The 14,657-nt window shown below is 35.8% G+C and overlaps 1 protein-coding gene across 1 annotated transcript in view; it reads right to left on the bottom strand.

Moving 5' to 3' along the window:
• Positions 1-14,173, bottom strand: part of vipr1a (vasoactive intestinal peptide receptor 1a) — a 62,786-nt gene extending 48,613 nt beyond the window's left edge. Inside the window, exons 1-3 of the mRNA XM_087240763.1 lie at positions 13,779-14,173; positions 8,510-8,597; positions 1,255-1,359 (exon numbers count right to left, since the gene is read on the bottom strand). Coding sequence (XP_087096889.1) covers positions 1,255-1,359; positions 8,510-8,597; positions 13,779-13,832 — 247 coding nt within the window. The 5' untranslated portion in view covers positions 13,833-14,173. The remainder of the gene's footprint in view (positions 1-1,254; positions 1,360-8,509; positions 8,598-13,778) is intronic.
• Between the last annotated feature and the right edge of the window lie 484 nt (positions 14,174-14,657).

The following is a 14,657-nucleotide window of genomic DNA, read 5'->3' as shown; positions in this document are numbered from 1 at the left end:
CGTACTTCTGGCTACACAATTCCAGATCTCCAGTAATGTATATAGGGCTACGTTTTCAGAACTAGTTGGGGTTAATGATATCTCTGTGAAAAACTAAAAATGTCAATAGAAGTGGCTCAGAATAAGGCAGTCTACAATGTTCAATTTTTGCATCTTAAAACGCCAAATGTATAATGCCCCTGACATTATCTTCAGTAATTGCGGTGCAGATTTTTTTGTTGGCAGACGGCTGCTTCTTACTTAGGTCTGTTTCGATGACATGTCAAAGGGAAAATGTCTGTTTTTTAAATGACTTTTTGGTAACACTTTATTTTGATGGTCCATTTCAGTATTAGTAGACTGTCCGCTTAATATCTGTTGATACTGCTCTTTCAACAAACATTTAATGGACTAAAAGAAACTTTGTAAGCAGATGTCAACTTACACTAACCTTAACCACAACCCTAACCCCAACCTAACAGTCTACTTATAATCTAATGAGAATTAGTTGACATTAGTTGATGCAATTTAAATTAAATTCAACAAAAGGTTTATCAAAATAAAGTGTTTTTATGAAGTGTGGTTATAAAAAATGTCATTTGTTAATTTTTACCATTAGAGATTAGCAATACTGTTGTCACACAACTGTGTTTAAACCCATAATGAACGTTTTGCATTGATATCTGTAATAATTATATCTATAAGACAGCATTATTTCAAACAGAATACGTTAACATTGTTGCCATGTTTTATATATTTAATTCCTTGATGCATTTATGTAAAAATTAAAAGAAAGAAAATCTGATGACATCAGATAATGATAATGTCAGCAACTCGATCTCCATAACAACCACAGGCACGTTTGATGTTCTGTTTAGTTGCTGAATACACAGCTAATCCTGATTAGCCCAACGCAACTACAAAAGGCTTACCAAACAGCATTAAAAGTTAGCCATGGCTTTCTTCCTTTGAATAAATTGCATCACTCAACAAATCTCAACAAATAATTGGCCCACCAGGTTCTCCTTAGAGAAAGTCCCAAGAATACGGTTTATTTGTCAGTGTATCTGCCAAATATCACTCAGCAGATCCCAGTTGCATAGACAATATTTCTCTTGTCTGCAGTCATCAAAGACTAATCAGAAAAAAGTGAAGAAGATCTGACAGCGGTTATGATGCTAATTCAGTCACAGCCAGGACATTCTCTGAAATATCCTTCAAAGACATTGCAGAATAGTTAAAAACAAAAACATATTAGAAAATATGTGTCCATACCTATTTGATCACTGACATGGCTGAAGTAGTTTGGACAGGGGATGGTGACTACTTCTCCAATGCGAGCTGATGGCCAACACGCCAGATCCCATTCACCTGTGCAACCTTAGCAAAGAAATGGGAACAAATTATTACAGATAATAGAAACATACTTTAATTTTAATTATCATAAGCAGATAAACTTAACAAGTATTTTTTCAGGTAACAGTGGCCAAACTATTGGGACCTTTTTTGTATCAAGACTTCACTTTAAGTCATACACTTCCACTGATTTTTGGATATAAAATACAGCTTGTTTTGCTGTTTGATGTTGCAAACTGGCATTCATATTATATTATTTTGATTTAAAGTCATAAACACGTGCATATAAAGAAAGCAATGTGACAGTTTTTGCATTTGTTATTATTTCCCCCATATAGGAAAATTCATTCATTCATTTTCCTTCAGCTTAGTCCCTGATTTATTGTCACAGTGGAATGAACCGTCGTTTTTCACGCAGGGGATGCTCTTCCAATCACAATCCAGCACCAAGCTAGAAAAAAACATTCACATACAGAATCATACACTGCAGCCAATTTAGTTCATCCAATTCACCTCTAATGCATGTCTTTGGATTGTGGGGGAAACCGGAGCACCGGGAGGAAACCCATATTAGAACATGCAAACTCCACACATAAATCCCTCCTTGCCCAGTTGGGATTCAAACCAGCGTCCTTCTTGCTGTGAGTTGACAGTGCTAAAAACTGAGCCACCCCAAATAGGTCAAAGAAAACTAAAACAAAACTAAAACAATGGCAGAAAAAAAGCTTACACTAAAAAAATCCTGGGTTGTAGTAAAATATATACTAACTACCCCGATCTCAAGAGGAAATATTATTTTATATGTTGTCAGAAAAGTGGATATTAAGTCGCCGCCAATAGCCTAGTGGTTAGTGCGTTGACACATAGTACAAGGTGCTCATGACGAACCGAGTTTGATTCCTGGCTTAAGGTTCTTTGCCGATCCTTCCCCTATCTCTGCTCCCCACACTTTCCTGTCTGTAAAATCTCCACTGTCCTATCCAAATAAAGGTGAAAACCCCTAAAAAGTAATTATTAAAAAAAGAAGAGTGGCTAATTTGTACAAATTCATATGACTTCATTTGTATGAAAACATACCATTTTTAAAATAAGACGTGCCTCCAAACACCTCTTCTACTGTCCATTGGAGAATGAGCAACTTACTAAAATGTACGTCACCGTGTAATCACTGTGAGATAAGTATTGTTTAATTGCATAATTTTTTTAATAAAATTTAAATGACAATTTTTAAATCCAACAGTTGTGTTAATCAATATTTGACCTAACATTGGGCTACAATAACCTGATATTTTCAATGGCAGAACCCACATCACAAATAGAACAATCTTTATATTACTAAATGACAAAATCATTGGAACCACTTTTATTTATTTTTTTTTTGCAGCTGAAAGATAGAAATATTACCAGCCATTTAAAATCCTGCCTTTAAAGACACTTGTGTGAACTGCAATTCAGTTATGATTACAGTTATTGGTGTGAATGTGACTTTAGAGTATTCAGTTGAAATCGATAAAATAGTTATGATCAAGGATTAACACTTCATGCTCACCCAACACTGTGGCCAATGGCTTCCTAATGTTTCCTAATGATTTCCTTTATTTTGTTGTTCTCTGATTTATTTTTCTTCGTTTTTTTATAAATCAGTAATCTTGTACTCGGTTGCATAAATCTAGGCTTAACTATTCTCTTATACACAGTAGGCCTTTAGGCAGCTTATTGAATGGGGTGGTTCTTTTTACTCAAAAAGTGGAGCTTCTTGCAGTATTTCTCATAAATTATGAGGTTCAAATACTGCATTTTAGTGACATTTTAAACACTAATCTTTGCTGCATTAGCTTGTCGGATTCTGATCATAACCACACAAAATATTTCCTATAATTTTGTTAAAGTGCTTACCATACTACTTTACCAAGTGTGTAATTAGAAATGTGCGTTTAAACTGTAGGTTATTATAGTTTTATAAATAATGTTATGGCGACTGCATGTATAGGGTGGGTCAGATGAGTTCAGGTAGTGCCTCTGTCCTGCTGCGCTTCAACAAAATTCAGCATCACAAGCAAAATGACCACCTTGTGTCATATAACATAAATCGACCAATCAGCGTGGTTGTCATGGCAGAATTTCAAGCGCAACCAATCATTTAAAACAGAGACATGGTGAATCATTTAAAGAAATTAAAATGTTAAATTCAGAGAACCTAAAATTTTAATTAAAAGTTTTTTGCAGCCTAATGAGTAAGTTAAACACACCTGTTTATGTTTTGATGCCAAAATTATATTAACTTATTGGGCCCTATCATACACCCGGCGCAATGTGGCGAAAGGCGCGACACAATTGTTGTTTGCTAGTTTCACCTCGGTGCAAGAGTCGTTTTGATGTGTTGCGGAACGCTGTTTAAATAGCAAATGCATTTGCGCTCATATGTAGGCATTCTGGTCTAAAAAAACTATTAGAGGAACTAATATCCAATGTTCAATAGACCAGCTAAGAGGAGGTCTAAAATCCTCCTCTAAAATAAGAGGAGGTTGTGCGCCTCGTGTAAACATTGCTTAATACACAGAGGATGTACAGCAGTACGCAAATATCTTTACACATGAAAAAGAATTCAAGGATAAAAATATTACAAAATTATTGTTTTCTAGCCAACATAAATATAAAAACCACTGCCTCCATGCCTTCTTCATTTCGGGGGCTTTTTTAGTTTATTCAAGACAATTTGCTTTTGTATAATGTTATTATTATTAGCAGTATTATTTATTATTTGCATATTTATATTTGTTTTATTAAAAACAAGCTTAGATTTGCCCACCTGTCCGGTTTAAGACCATATAGGGCATAGCATTTTTTAAGCACACTTCGTTATTATTGTTCATTTATTAGTTTGCTGGAAATTAGAACTGAATGTAGAAATAGTTTTAAAAGAAATATTTGCATTTAACAAAGGAAATTAATTATGTATAAACTAATTGATGTCTGTGCGTACATCCACGAGAGTGAAAGTGAAAGTAAAGGATGAGGAGGCTCATTCTCGCGCTGTAGATGCTCTGTTTAACTATTGCTAATGAAGCTTTCAGTTTTTCCATTTACAAAGTCCATCATGTACATAGCAAATGCGCCATGGCACCTACATCTTATTAAGAGAATAAGCTCAACCCTGTTAGACCATGCGCCACGGCACAAAGCGGATTTTTCCATCCTTAAAATAGCACAAGTGGATTCTGACACGCCCTTAATGCTTTTGCGGCCTGGGCTTTGAACTTTGCGCCTGGATCATTAAAATAGAGCTCAATATCTTTAGTAATGACAACAGTGAGGTTAACAGTGTTCTTCTATTGGCTATTTTCACAATTTATGAAGGCATACCATCAAAAATGGGACAAATGAGCTCATATAGAGGCCAAATTGAGCCCCCCATGCCTACGGGCTTGCACAGGTAGACTACGTGAACCTCAACTAAAAAATTGGAGCATTCTCACTGAAATGTCAATGCTTCCCTAGTTTGATGTTTTCCATTAACTGTTAAAGAGAGAGAAAGAGAGAGATTTCAAAAGGGCAAACTGTCTGTCATATGTCAGTAAAGACTAATGTCAATGGAAATGAAGGAACTCATTTTAATAGCTAGATAATGCATAGATAAATCATTCACAATATCATCAGTGGCATGTATTTAGATCACAGATTTTAGTTGAATTTTGCATTTCATGATGACTTCAAAGTGACCATTTGATTTAGTGACCAGACTTTATTCTATATTTAATTCTTTGTTCTGTCAAATAATTATGAAATCCAGCTGATATCAGATTTTCCAAGAAACCGGTCAACACGATAAAAAGAAAACCAATCAAACTCAATGCCACAGGAGAGAGCCTTATCAAAGTCCATCTCACAGTCGGAGAAACCAATTTGCATATTGGTCTAAGATTTATTACTCAGGGGAGATTTGTGATTGCGATTTAAATCACAGGACACACAGTAGACAACACACAACCTCGACGCACTAAATCACAGATAATCAGACCTCATCGTCACACCGCCTGCTTTTGTAATTGCTTCGTCCATTAAGGAGAAAATCAATATTAGATTAGCCTGGTACAGCGGTTGAGTTTGATGAGGTACAGAAATAACAGTGAAGTCCACAAACCCTTTTTTACCTCACACACAAATCCTTGTTAATGATCCCAGTAATTAAGTTGCTCTAATATTTGATGCGTCATTAAAAATTGTAATTAAATACGTGTTATCATGGCTCATTTAAGGTTACCGTCCGCCTTGGTGGTGACCTTCTTTTCATGTTTTTCATTATCACAGTAGAATATGACTTTAATATTGAAACGAAAAAGCAGTTTACGTAATTTCAGCTATTTTTGACAGCATCATTAGTTGAAAAGCAGGGTTGCAGGGCAATAAGGGCCTTCAACTACAAGGCTTGTAACAGTGTGTGAATCTGGACTGCACAGCATTGATGTCAGATCTAATCAATAATGCATTAAAAACACAGAATATGCTTACTGATATGTTTCAGTCTTCAACTAAAACCAACCTCTGATTAAATCCTACAGATAATGGCTAAGGAAACGCCTGTTGTTGTGAAGATCGCACTTAACTGAATGACATTTCTATCTAATGAACCTACATGTCTTTGTAACCTCTTCTGAAACCTGATAACCCAGAGAAACAAACACAAAACAATTATCTGTCCAGTCCTCGGTCTCTGTAATGAGAACAGAGGTTTGAGCTCACTGCAGACTGTGAGAAGAAATGAGGGAGAAAAAAATATTGACACTTCTGCAGATATGCAGATAAGCAGCATAGCGGTATTTTCTGCACAGTGGCTACTTAATCAGATCTTGTAACACACAAAATGTTGCTCTTGCAATATTAGGCCTATCGATTAATACACATTAGGTTGCTATTTCTATTTGGCGACCATTTCTAGTGAAGTGAGCACATTCAAAACCAAGCCTGCAGCCTTGAAAAGTGGCAATTTACATTTTTATGCACATACTTTTAATATTATACTTACATTATTATAGCTACACTACCTGACAAAAGTTTTGTCGTTGATTCTTGTTGTACAAGCAACAAATAATAACTAGCTTTCTTGTTGATCATTTGGAAAAGTATTTTTTCAGATGAATCATATGTTAAACTGCATCACAGTCATCACAAATACTGCAGAAGATCTATTGGAACCCAAGAATCAGTCAAGTTTGGTGAAGGAAAAATCATGGTTTGGGGTTACATTCAGTATGGGGGCACATGAGAGATCTGCAGAGTGGATGGCAACATCAACAGCCTGAGGTATCAAGACATTTGTGCTGCCCATTACATTACAAACCCAAAGAGAGGGCAAATTCTTCAGCAGGATAGCGCTCCTTCTCATACTTCAGTCCACACATCAAAGTTCCTGAAAGCAAATAAGGTCAAGGTGCTTTAGGATTGGCCAACCCAGTCACTAGACACGAACATTATTGAGTATGTCTGGGGTAAGATAAAAGAGGAGGCATTGAAGATGAATCCAAAGAATCTTGATGAACTCTGGGAGTCCTGCACGAACGCCTTCTTTGTCATTCCAAATGACTTTATTAATAAGTGATTTGAGTCATTGCAGAAATGTATGGATGCAGTCCTCAAAGCTCAAGGGAGTCATACAAAATATTAATTCTTTTACCACTGCACCATGACTTTATATCCTATACTGTACATTATTTTTGTTAGGTGACAAACTTTTGTGAAAGCTAAGGCAGACCTTGCTGTCCTAATTAAAGAATTAAAAAGCAAGGCATGATCATATTTTATTTTGGTAAAATAAGCATAATCTAGCCTTTATATAAGCCACTTCTGGTACCAAATGATCAACTAGAAGTCAAGTTATTATTTGTTGTTCTTAAAACTTGTATAGGCGACAAGACTTTTGTCAGGTAGTGTAATATATAAAGCAACTTAATTGTATTGTTCATGCTCTGGTGTTAACTGTAGAATAATAATATAGAACTGTACAAGTAAAAGAGCTCCCTAGTTTACAGCATTAGCTGAGATTACATTACCATAAAAAAGTATAATTATAACTTTAATTTTTAATAGACAGAGTCATGTTTTTTTTTAGCAATCCACTGTTAAAAGGTGCCAAAGAACAAAAATATGAATATACCTATAGGCATCAATGAATAATTAAAGTTCAGTACATGTAAATTACATACCTTAAGCATCAAACACCATTGTTTCCTCATTCTCAGGTAAAGCCAATAAAAAAAACAAGGCCAATCAGAACAAAACATCAACTGCTAGATTGGGATCATTAACTGCCCATCCCAGACTGCATCTGATTTCTCTTAATATGTCCTTGTGAGATTTTTCCATATCTAATCCTGTGTTATATGTACTATGAAAGTGCAATTCTCTGAAGCAGGCAGCCTTGTACAGTATGATCACAGAATGTTTGCAGTACCTAAATATGCAATAAGGATTACAAATGTATTCAGCACCACCTCGAAGAAGGATACGATCTGTTAAAATGTACCTTTTGATATTTAACGTGTATATTGTGAAATGTTTCTGCATATGTTTGTAATGAGGCAACAGACACATGTGTGCGATTGTAATGGAAACTGCTAAACATAAGTGCTTAACACACATAAGTGTGCAGGCACTGAAATGAGCAGTGTGAATGTCTGAACAGAGCTCATTAATATTCACAACCCTTCCTAATATGGTCAAATAAGACCATTCTATCATAGCAATAAATTCTAATGTTCTAAATGATCTTGTGAAAAGATTTCTGGAGATTTTTTGCACTTTCCGCAGCCATGTGGCACAATGTAGAAAAAAGAAAACAATTTAACATACTGTATGAATGCATTCTGATTCACCTTTAATAAAAACAAGAAATAAATCATTCATTCATTCATTTTTCTTTGGCTCAGTCTTTATTTCAGGGGTCGTCACAGCGTAATGAACCATCAACTATTCCAGCATATGTTTTTCGCAGCAGATGCCTTTCAGCCACACCCCAGGTGACAATGCTTACCACTGCACCACCGTGCCACCCCACAACATAAATTAACATGTTTTTTTAATTTACCCTTTTGTTGTTCTGAAAACCTACTGCGATCATTACACTCCTAATCTCTTAACACATCTGCTGTGACAGATATATGCAGTGTACACTACATACCTGACGTGATGTTTTCCAGCTTAGACAAACACTCCCTTTTCTCCGCTTCCAGCTCCCACATGACCTCACACATCTGGACAGACAGCATCTGTTTTAATCAATAACACAATTTTAAGATTCTGACATGCAGTACATTTCTTGCAATAAAACAAATCTTGTTTTTTATTTACTTTTTGAAGCTAAGAACATCACATTTCTGAACAGCAGTACACCTTTGATCATTTAACAAGCTGAATGTAATTATAGTTTGAAGAGAACGGAGTGAAATAGTTATTTCTTGGTGTCATCGAGACATGATGAAGGACAAATTCATGTTATTGCTTCAGTTTTAAAAAGCAATTTACCATGAAGTACCTGAGCCCTAAATAACATCTCCTTTCACCTTTGTTGACCCTTGCCAGATTCCTATATGGTGGAAAAAATATCACGGCATAAATTATTTGACTCTCTGCAGCTGTATCAAATTTTTCTCTAGAAATGTCGGCTGTATTATTTAAGTATTTGCTCTCATGGATTGCTCCATCTAGCAGTGGAGGATAGTGAGATTTATGGCAGGTACTCTGGCAGATGAGGCCACAGAGAGGTGACATCAATCAACAACTCACTGTAGAGCAATAGTTATTCCCGAAACAGTCCATAATTACTGAAAGTATGACTGTAAGGGTCAAATGTTACTCTGGTTCCTGAAGGGTGACAGTATGATCCAGAGCAGTGTTTTATAGCTGGTTCTACACATCAAAAGCTGCATCAAACAGAACAGGAATGTGTCCTTTTTAACTAATTTAAGCTGTGTTCACAATACTTATGTATATATAAGATTTCTATAGACACTAGAATAATAAAATAATATTTCTTCTGCACTTCAGAAATGTGAGCTGGCTATATCTGTTGTATAACGTTCAGTCTAGTACACTTTACTGCACTGTAAAAAGCATAGAGATGATTTTTTGAGTAAGTAAAATCATTGCATTAAAGGGGATTAGTTGAAATTACTTTAAAAAAGTGAGTAGACCTGTTGCATTTCATTTAAAGGGCACCTATGATGAAAATCATCTTTTGTAAGCTGTTTGGACAGAACTGTGTTAAGGTATAGTGTGTCCACAGGCATTTTGGGGAGATATAAAGGTAATAAGTCTCTTTTTTAAATTTCCTGATGTTAAAATAGGATCTAAATCCCTCCCATTTCGACGCCCACCGCAACGTGACGTATAAGTACGGTTTCTCCGCCCACCGAACTGATTGACAGACGCGTATTAACATATCTTGGTAACACATTTAGGCCCAATCCCAGTTCTACCCCTTAGGCATTCCCCTTACCCCACCCCTCGTTTTGCATGTTCCCGAGAAGCGGTAGGGGTGTCCCAATTCTCTTTAGCTTGAAGGCGTAGGGTTTTGGGGAAGGGGTGAATAGACATTCGAACAAAGATTTTTTAGGACTACACTCGAAACCAAGGGGTAAGAAAATTTCCCAGAATACGCCAGCCACAACGGTAGGATAGTCAAACCCGGAAGTAAGGAGATCCACAATTAAGTATTTTTTGTCATTATTGCGAATTCTTACAACAAACAAACACATGTATTAATATATGCAAAACCGCGTTTGTGTTTTACCGTCATGCTTTCAAAAAAAATTTAAAATAAAATAAAAACCGCTAAATGTGGCTATCTATAATCCATAATAATAATAACTCCTGTACAGCAGTCCCACAACATTCTGCCACTCTATGACACTCAAATACCCTGTCAGGAAAGTCTAGTGGCTAGGAATGGGCTATTTACACTGTCAAAAAATCATTATTGTTAGTGTGTGTTTGCATTGATGAATATGGCCACTTTGTTAAATGCGCAGAATTATAATCTTTTTGCCACATTAGATAGTTATGATAACTTAATATATGCCTTCAGTGATTTCCTAAAGATAAATACCTAAAAAAAAATACACAACTGAAATAACTACATCAGTCACCATCATCTGATCTCATAAGAAGCAAGTGCTCAAGATGACATATGATGACGTGTGCAGGTGCTGTCCCACTTCTTAGAGATATTTTTTGAAGCCCTTCCCCTTCACCCTCGGTTTTAAGGGCCAAGGGGAAGGGGTACAAAAATAGAATTGGGATTGGGCCATAATCATATCAACAAGACAGGAGTGTGCAAAGCAACTGGGATTAAAAGATCTGTTCAGCTCGCTATGATCATCAATCATCATCAAATGTGATCAAGAATGAGTTTTCTAAGATTAAAATTTTTAAAACAGTGCATTGTTATGAATTACAGCCATTTTACCGTCTTTATCACCACAGCCGTCAGCCGCATGTCAGTACAATTATAAAAGAAGACGCTTTATTTCCAGTTTGTGGACATTAAATCAGGTTTATTTTGTACATTAACATAACGGATATTCATACAGCAGTGGAAATTAACGTGTATCCTGTCACATCTGCTGTGCAAAAACGTGCACAGTTAAACGTGCGTGCTGTGTGTGTCTGCTGCGTGTGTGTGTGTGTGTGTGTGTAGGCGTGCATGACCTTTGTAACGCCATTGTGTGACTCATCATTGCAACTCCACAGCAAATACATCAAATAATCATTGGAAACGTTCTTACTGTAGCATTTCTTACAAACGTAACATGAGATCTACTTCATGTCTGTCACTATGCTGTTTATCTGATGCACGCAGACGGAGATTGAGGCACACTCTGGGAACGGTGGGCAGGGAGAACTAGTATTAAATGCACAGGCAACAAAAACTGCTACAGTGTGTTCAAAGCAGAAAATTCTACTGTTCTGTAACCTATAATAAATAATCTGATGGGTATTTTGAGTTAAAACATAACAGACACATTATAGAGACACAAAAGACTTATCTTAAATCTTGAAAAAAGGTTAGGTGCCCTTTAAGTAAATGAACTATGGGCAGATTTATTTAAACTAAGTCATCTTTAAGAGATAGTTCACCCATATCCGCCAATGACAGTTGGCTTAGAGAAATGGGGACATGCCTTTTTTTTTTTAAATCATACATTTTCATATAAATTAAATGATCTGAAGTCATACAAATTACCCAATTTAATTAGCCACATTTTCTCGTGAGATCAGGCTGGCTCAACTCCAAGTGTCCAACACTACTTGTAAGCTTGAAGATTTCACTAAAGTGGAACGCAGCACAATTTGCACAAAATTGAATTTCCTTCCCATATTGCCTATCCATATGTGTATGAGTAAAGTAATCTGATCACACCTTTATGCTGAATATCATAGTATAGTTAATATTGTTATAATCATTTCTAAACAAAATGTTTAATACTATAGGTCGAAACAGCATTTTCAACATATGACTGCTTCAAATGTCATTCACACAAGTTTGTAAAACTAGAACATATTAAATAGCATTTGCATTGTTAGATCTCCTGTTTCATTTAAAGGGGGACCAAAGGTGGTTGGGGAAGGTCTTATATTTGTAAGTTTCATTACATCCTGTTATCACATTTTCAATAAGGTGATTAATGCATAAACTGTCATACATACCTTCCTGAATCTAAATACCACATATTGACAGATCTACATTACAAATCCTAAAAGGTGCTGAGATGTATCTTGTTTAGTTTAAAAGCAATGCTGTGCATTAAACCAGTTGAAAGCACAAGATCGCATATGAGTCCAGAGAAAACAACAGCACCATATTGAACATATAGTCTGCTGTGCGGAGTGACAAAATCAGAAGTGAATTTAATGGCATGGTCAGCTGTACTATATAGAGACGTGAGTCACTACTGTCTACAAGGAGCTGTGATCAAGGACAGTGCTGACACGGACACACCGATGAACTGAGGAGAATTGAGAGTTGTTACCATGGTGTCACAATAAGAGAAGAAAATCATTCGCTGTTTCAAATACCATGATAAAAATAAATGGTCACACTTTACAATAAGGTTCGTTAGTTAATGTTAAGTAATGCATTTACTAAAATGAACAAACATTGAACAATACATTTACTACAGTATTTATTCATGTTAATAAACGTTAGTTAATGAAAATACAGTTGTTCATTGTTAGTTTGTTAAGTCAGGGTGCATGTTCAAATATGATTAATAAATGCTGTAAAAGTGTTGTTCATGATTAGTACATGCTAGTAAATGCATTGACTAATGAACCTTATTGTAAAGTGTTACCAAATAAATATATATGTAACAACCACTTTAATGCACAGATTTTTCATGTGACAGAAGTCTTTGCGTGGCAACATTGCCACTCTCAGTGCTGATCAGTCAGGAACGCTAAACCTGAAGGATTTAAAGTAAATACTGAGAAGGAAAGACTTTTGTTCTGTACAGATTTTAAATAACAATATGATGATTGAAATTGAAATGAACTCAACACTTTTCATAAAATGTTGTGGAATCAATTATGAGATCCATAATGAAATAAGTGAACTAGATCCACATCTGGTGAGACATAAGGACATTTGTACTTGACTCAATTTACGTTACTTATTGGCCGTGATGGTTTGATAGGGAACCTTTGACATTCATGTATTTACATTCAACAAAAGGGTGTTTATAATAGTTACAAAAAATAAAAAACAATCTATATAGCAAAAGATTCTGAGTTATTAAAATGTTCTTCACACTAACAACTTATCGTTGAAAGGCTCTTTAACCAAAAATCATTGCAAAAATCCTTACCTGAAACCTTTTTTTTTTACACTCAGATGCAGAATGATTACAAAAGATGCTCTCTTTGCAAATCAATTGGACTGTAAATGGCGATGAAAACTGTTTTTTTAATAAAATAATGTATATTTGCACGTTTTTATCGATATGTCAGAACATTTTAGTGTAGATGAAGATCATTTTAAAACTATTAAACCTGTCAAAGCCTAGATTTTGTATGAAAATATATTAATTTCTGACTGATAATGCAGTTTAGTGAAACTGATTGCATTCTGCCCCATTCTATGAGGCTTTATAGCAACCAAATTAAATAAATTGATATGAATACTCATGAAATTAGTTTAATAGTTAGTAATTTAATTTATGTTGTGTGAAATACGCACATTCTGAGGAGGGAGCATAAGAGCAACAGTTTCCTGAGATTAATTTATCAAAGTTTCTGTCAGCACAATTTAACTTTGAAAAGGAAAAAAATCTCCGTATCCCCGGACCTGACCAATTTGTTTGAGAACTAGGTGTGTTAAATACTTGAGGGCTTTTCTTTCGTCGATGACTAATTGCACTGGAAACCGGATCAAATGAAGTGTTGATACTCACAGGTCCGAGCGAGCAGGTGAGGTATAAAATCAGCATTTGTTTAGACACATCCATTTCAGCAGATTCAGCAGCTGCCCGAAAGCGCTCCGCAAAAGTAACGATGCAAAGAGAGAGACAAGCTGACGGTCGAAAAGTAACTGAGGAAGAATCCGAAGCGTCAGCCAACTATGTGCTGCGCGCGCGGGCGCTCCGGTGCGCGTGGATTCAGCAGCTGTACACTGCGAGAACTGTCCATGTTTTGTATCTCTCCCAGATAAATAAAACACTTCATTCATTAACGGCTCCGGAATGATGCGAAGTAATTCATAGCCAACGTTTTTGCATAATAGACACTTGACGCGCGCGTGTCCGACTGCAGTTCCAAGCTGTCGATCCACGTCCAAAGCTTCACTTTCAAAGTGTGCGCGCGTGTGTGCGTGTATGTGTGCAGCCTACATAACACACCCCTGAAAAACGGAGTTAAATAAATAAAAAATGCACTCCATCTTTGTCTTAACCTGTCTGCTATCTTTACTCCTTTTTCTAGCACAAATATTGGAATAGACTATCCCTTACAAAAATTTACCATGGTTTTAGACTATCCCTTACAAAAATTAACCATGAGGGTTTGACTACGGCATTTGAAAACCACAGTAACTAGAAATGAAGCAGACTATGGCATTTGATGTAAAGCCATAGTCACTACAAAATTAATTGTTGCAAAGTAAAAAGTGACAACAAAATGAAGCATAATTACTACAGTATTTAAAGTAAACAGTAACTAAATGAACCACGATTTAACAAAGATATTTGAAGTAAAACTATAGTAAATATAAAATGAAGCAGGTTTACTGCAGTGGAGTTGTTTGTTTGTTTGTTTGTTTGTTTGTTTGGTGGTTT

This window comes from Danio rerio, chromosome 2 (assembly GCF_052040795.2).
Source record: "Danio rerio strain M-AB ecotype USA chromosome 2, GRCz13ab, whole genome shotgun sequence".
NCBI lineage: Eukaryota > Metazoa > Chordata > Actinopteri > Cypriniformes > Danionidae > Danio > Danio rerio.
Note: the sequence above shows the minus strand (reverse complement) of the source record. Positions and strands in the feature narration are given on the sequence as shown.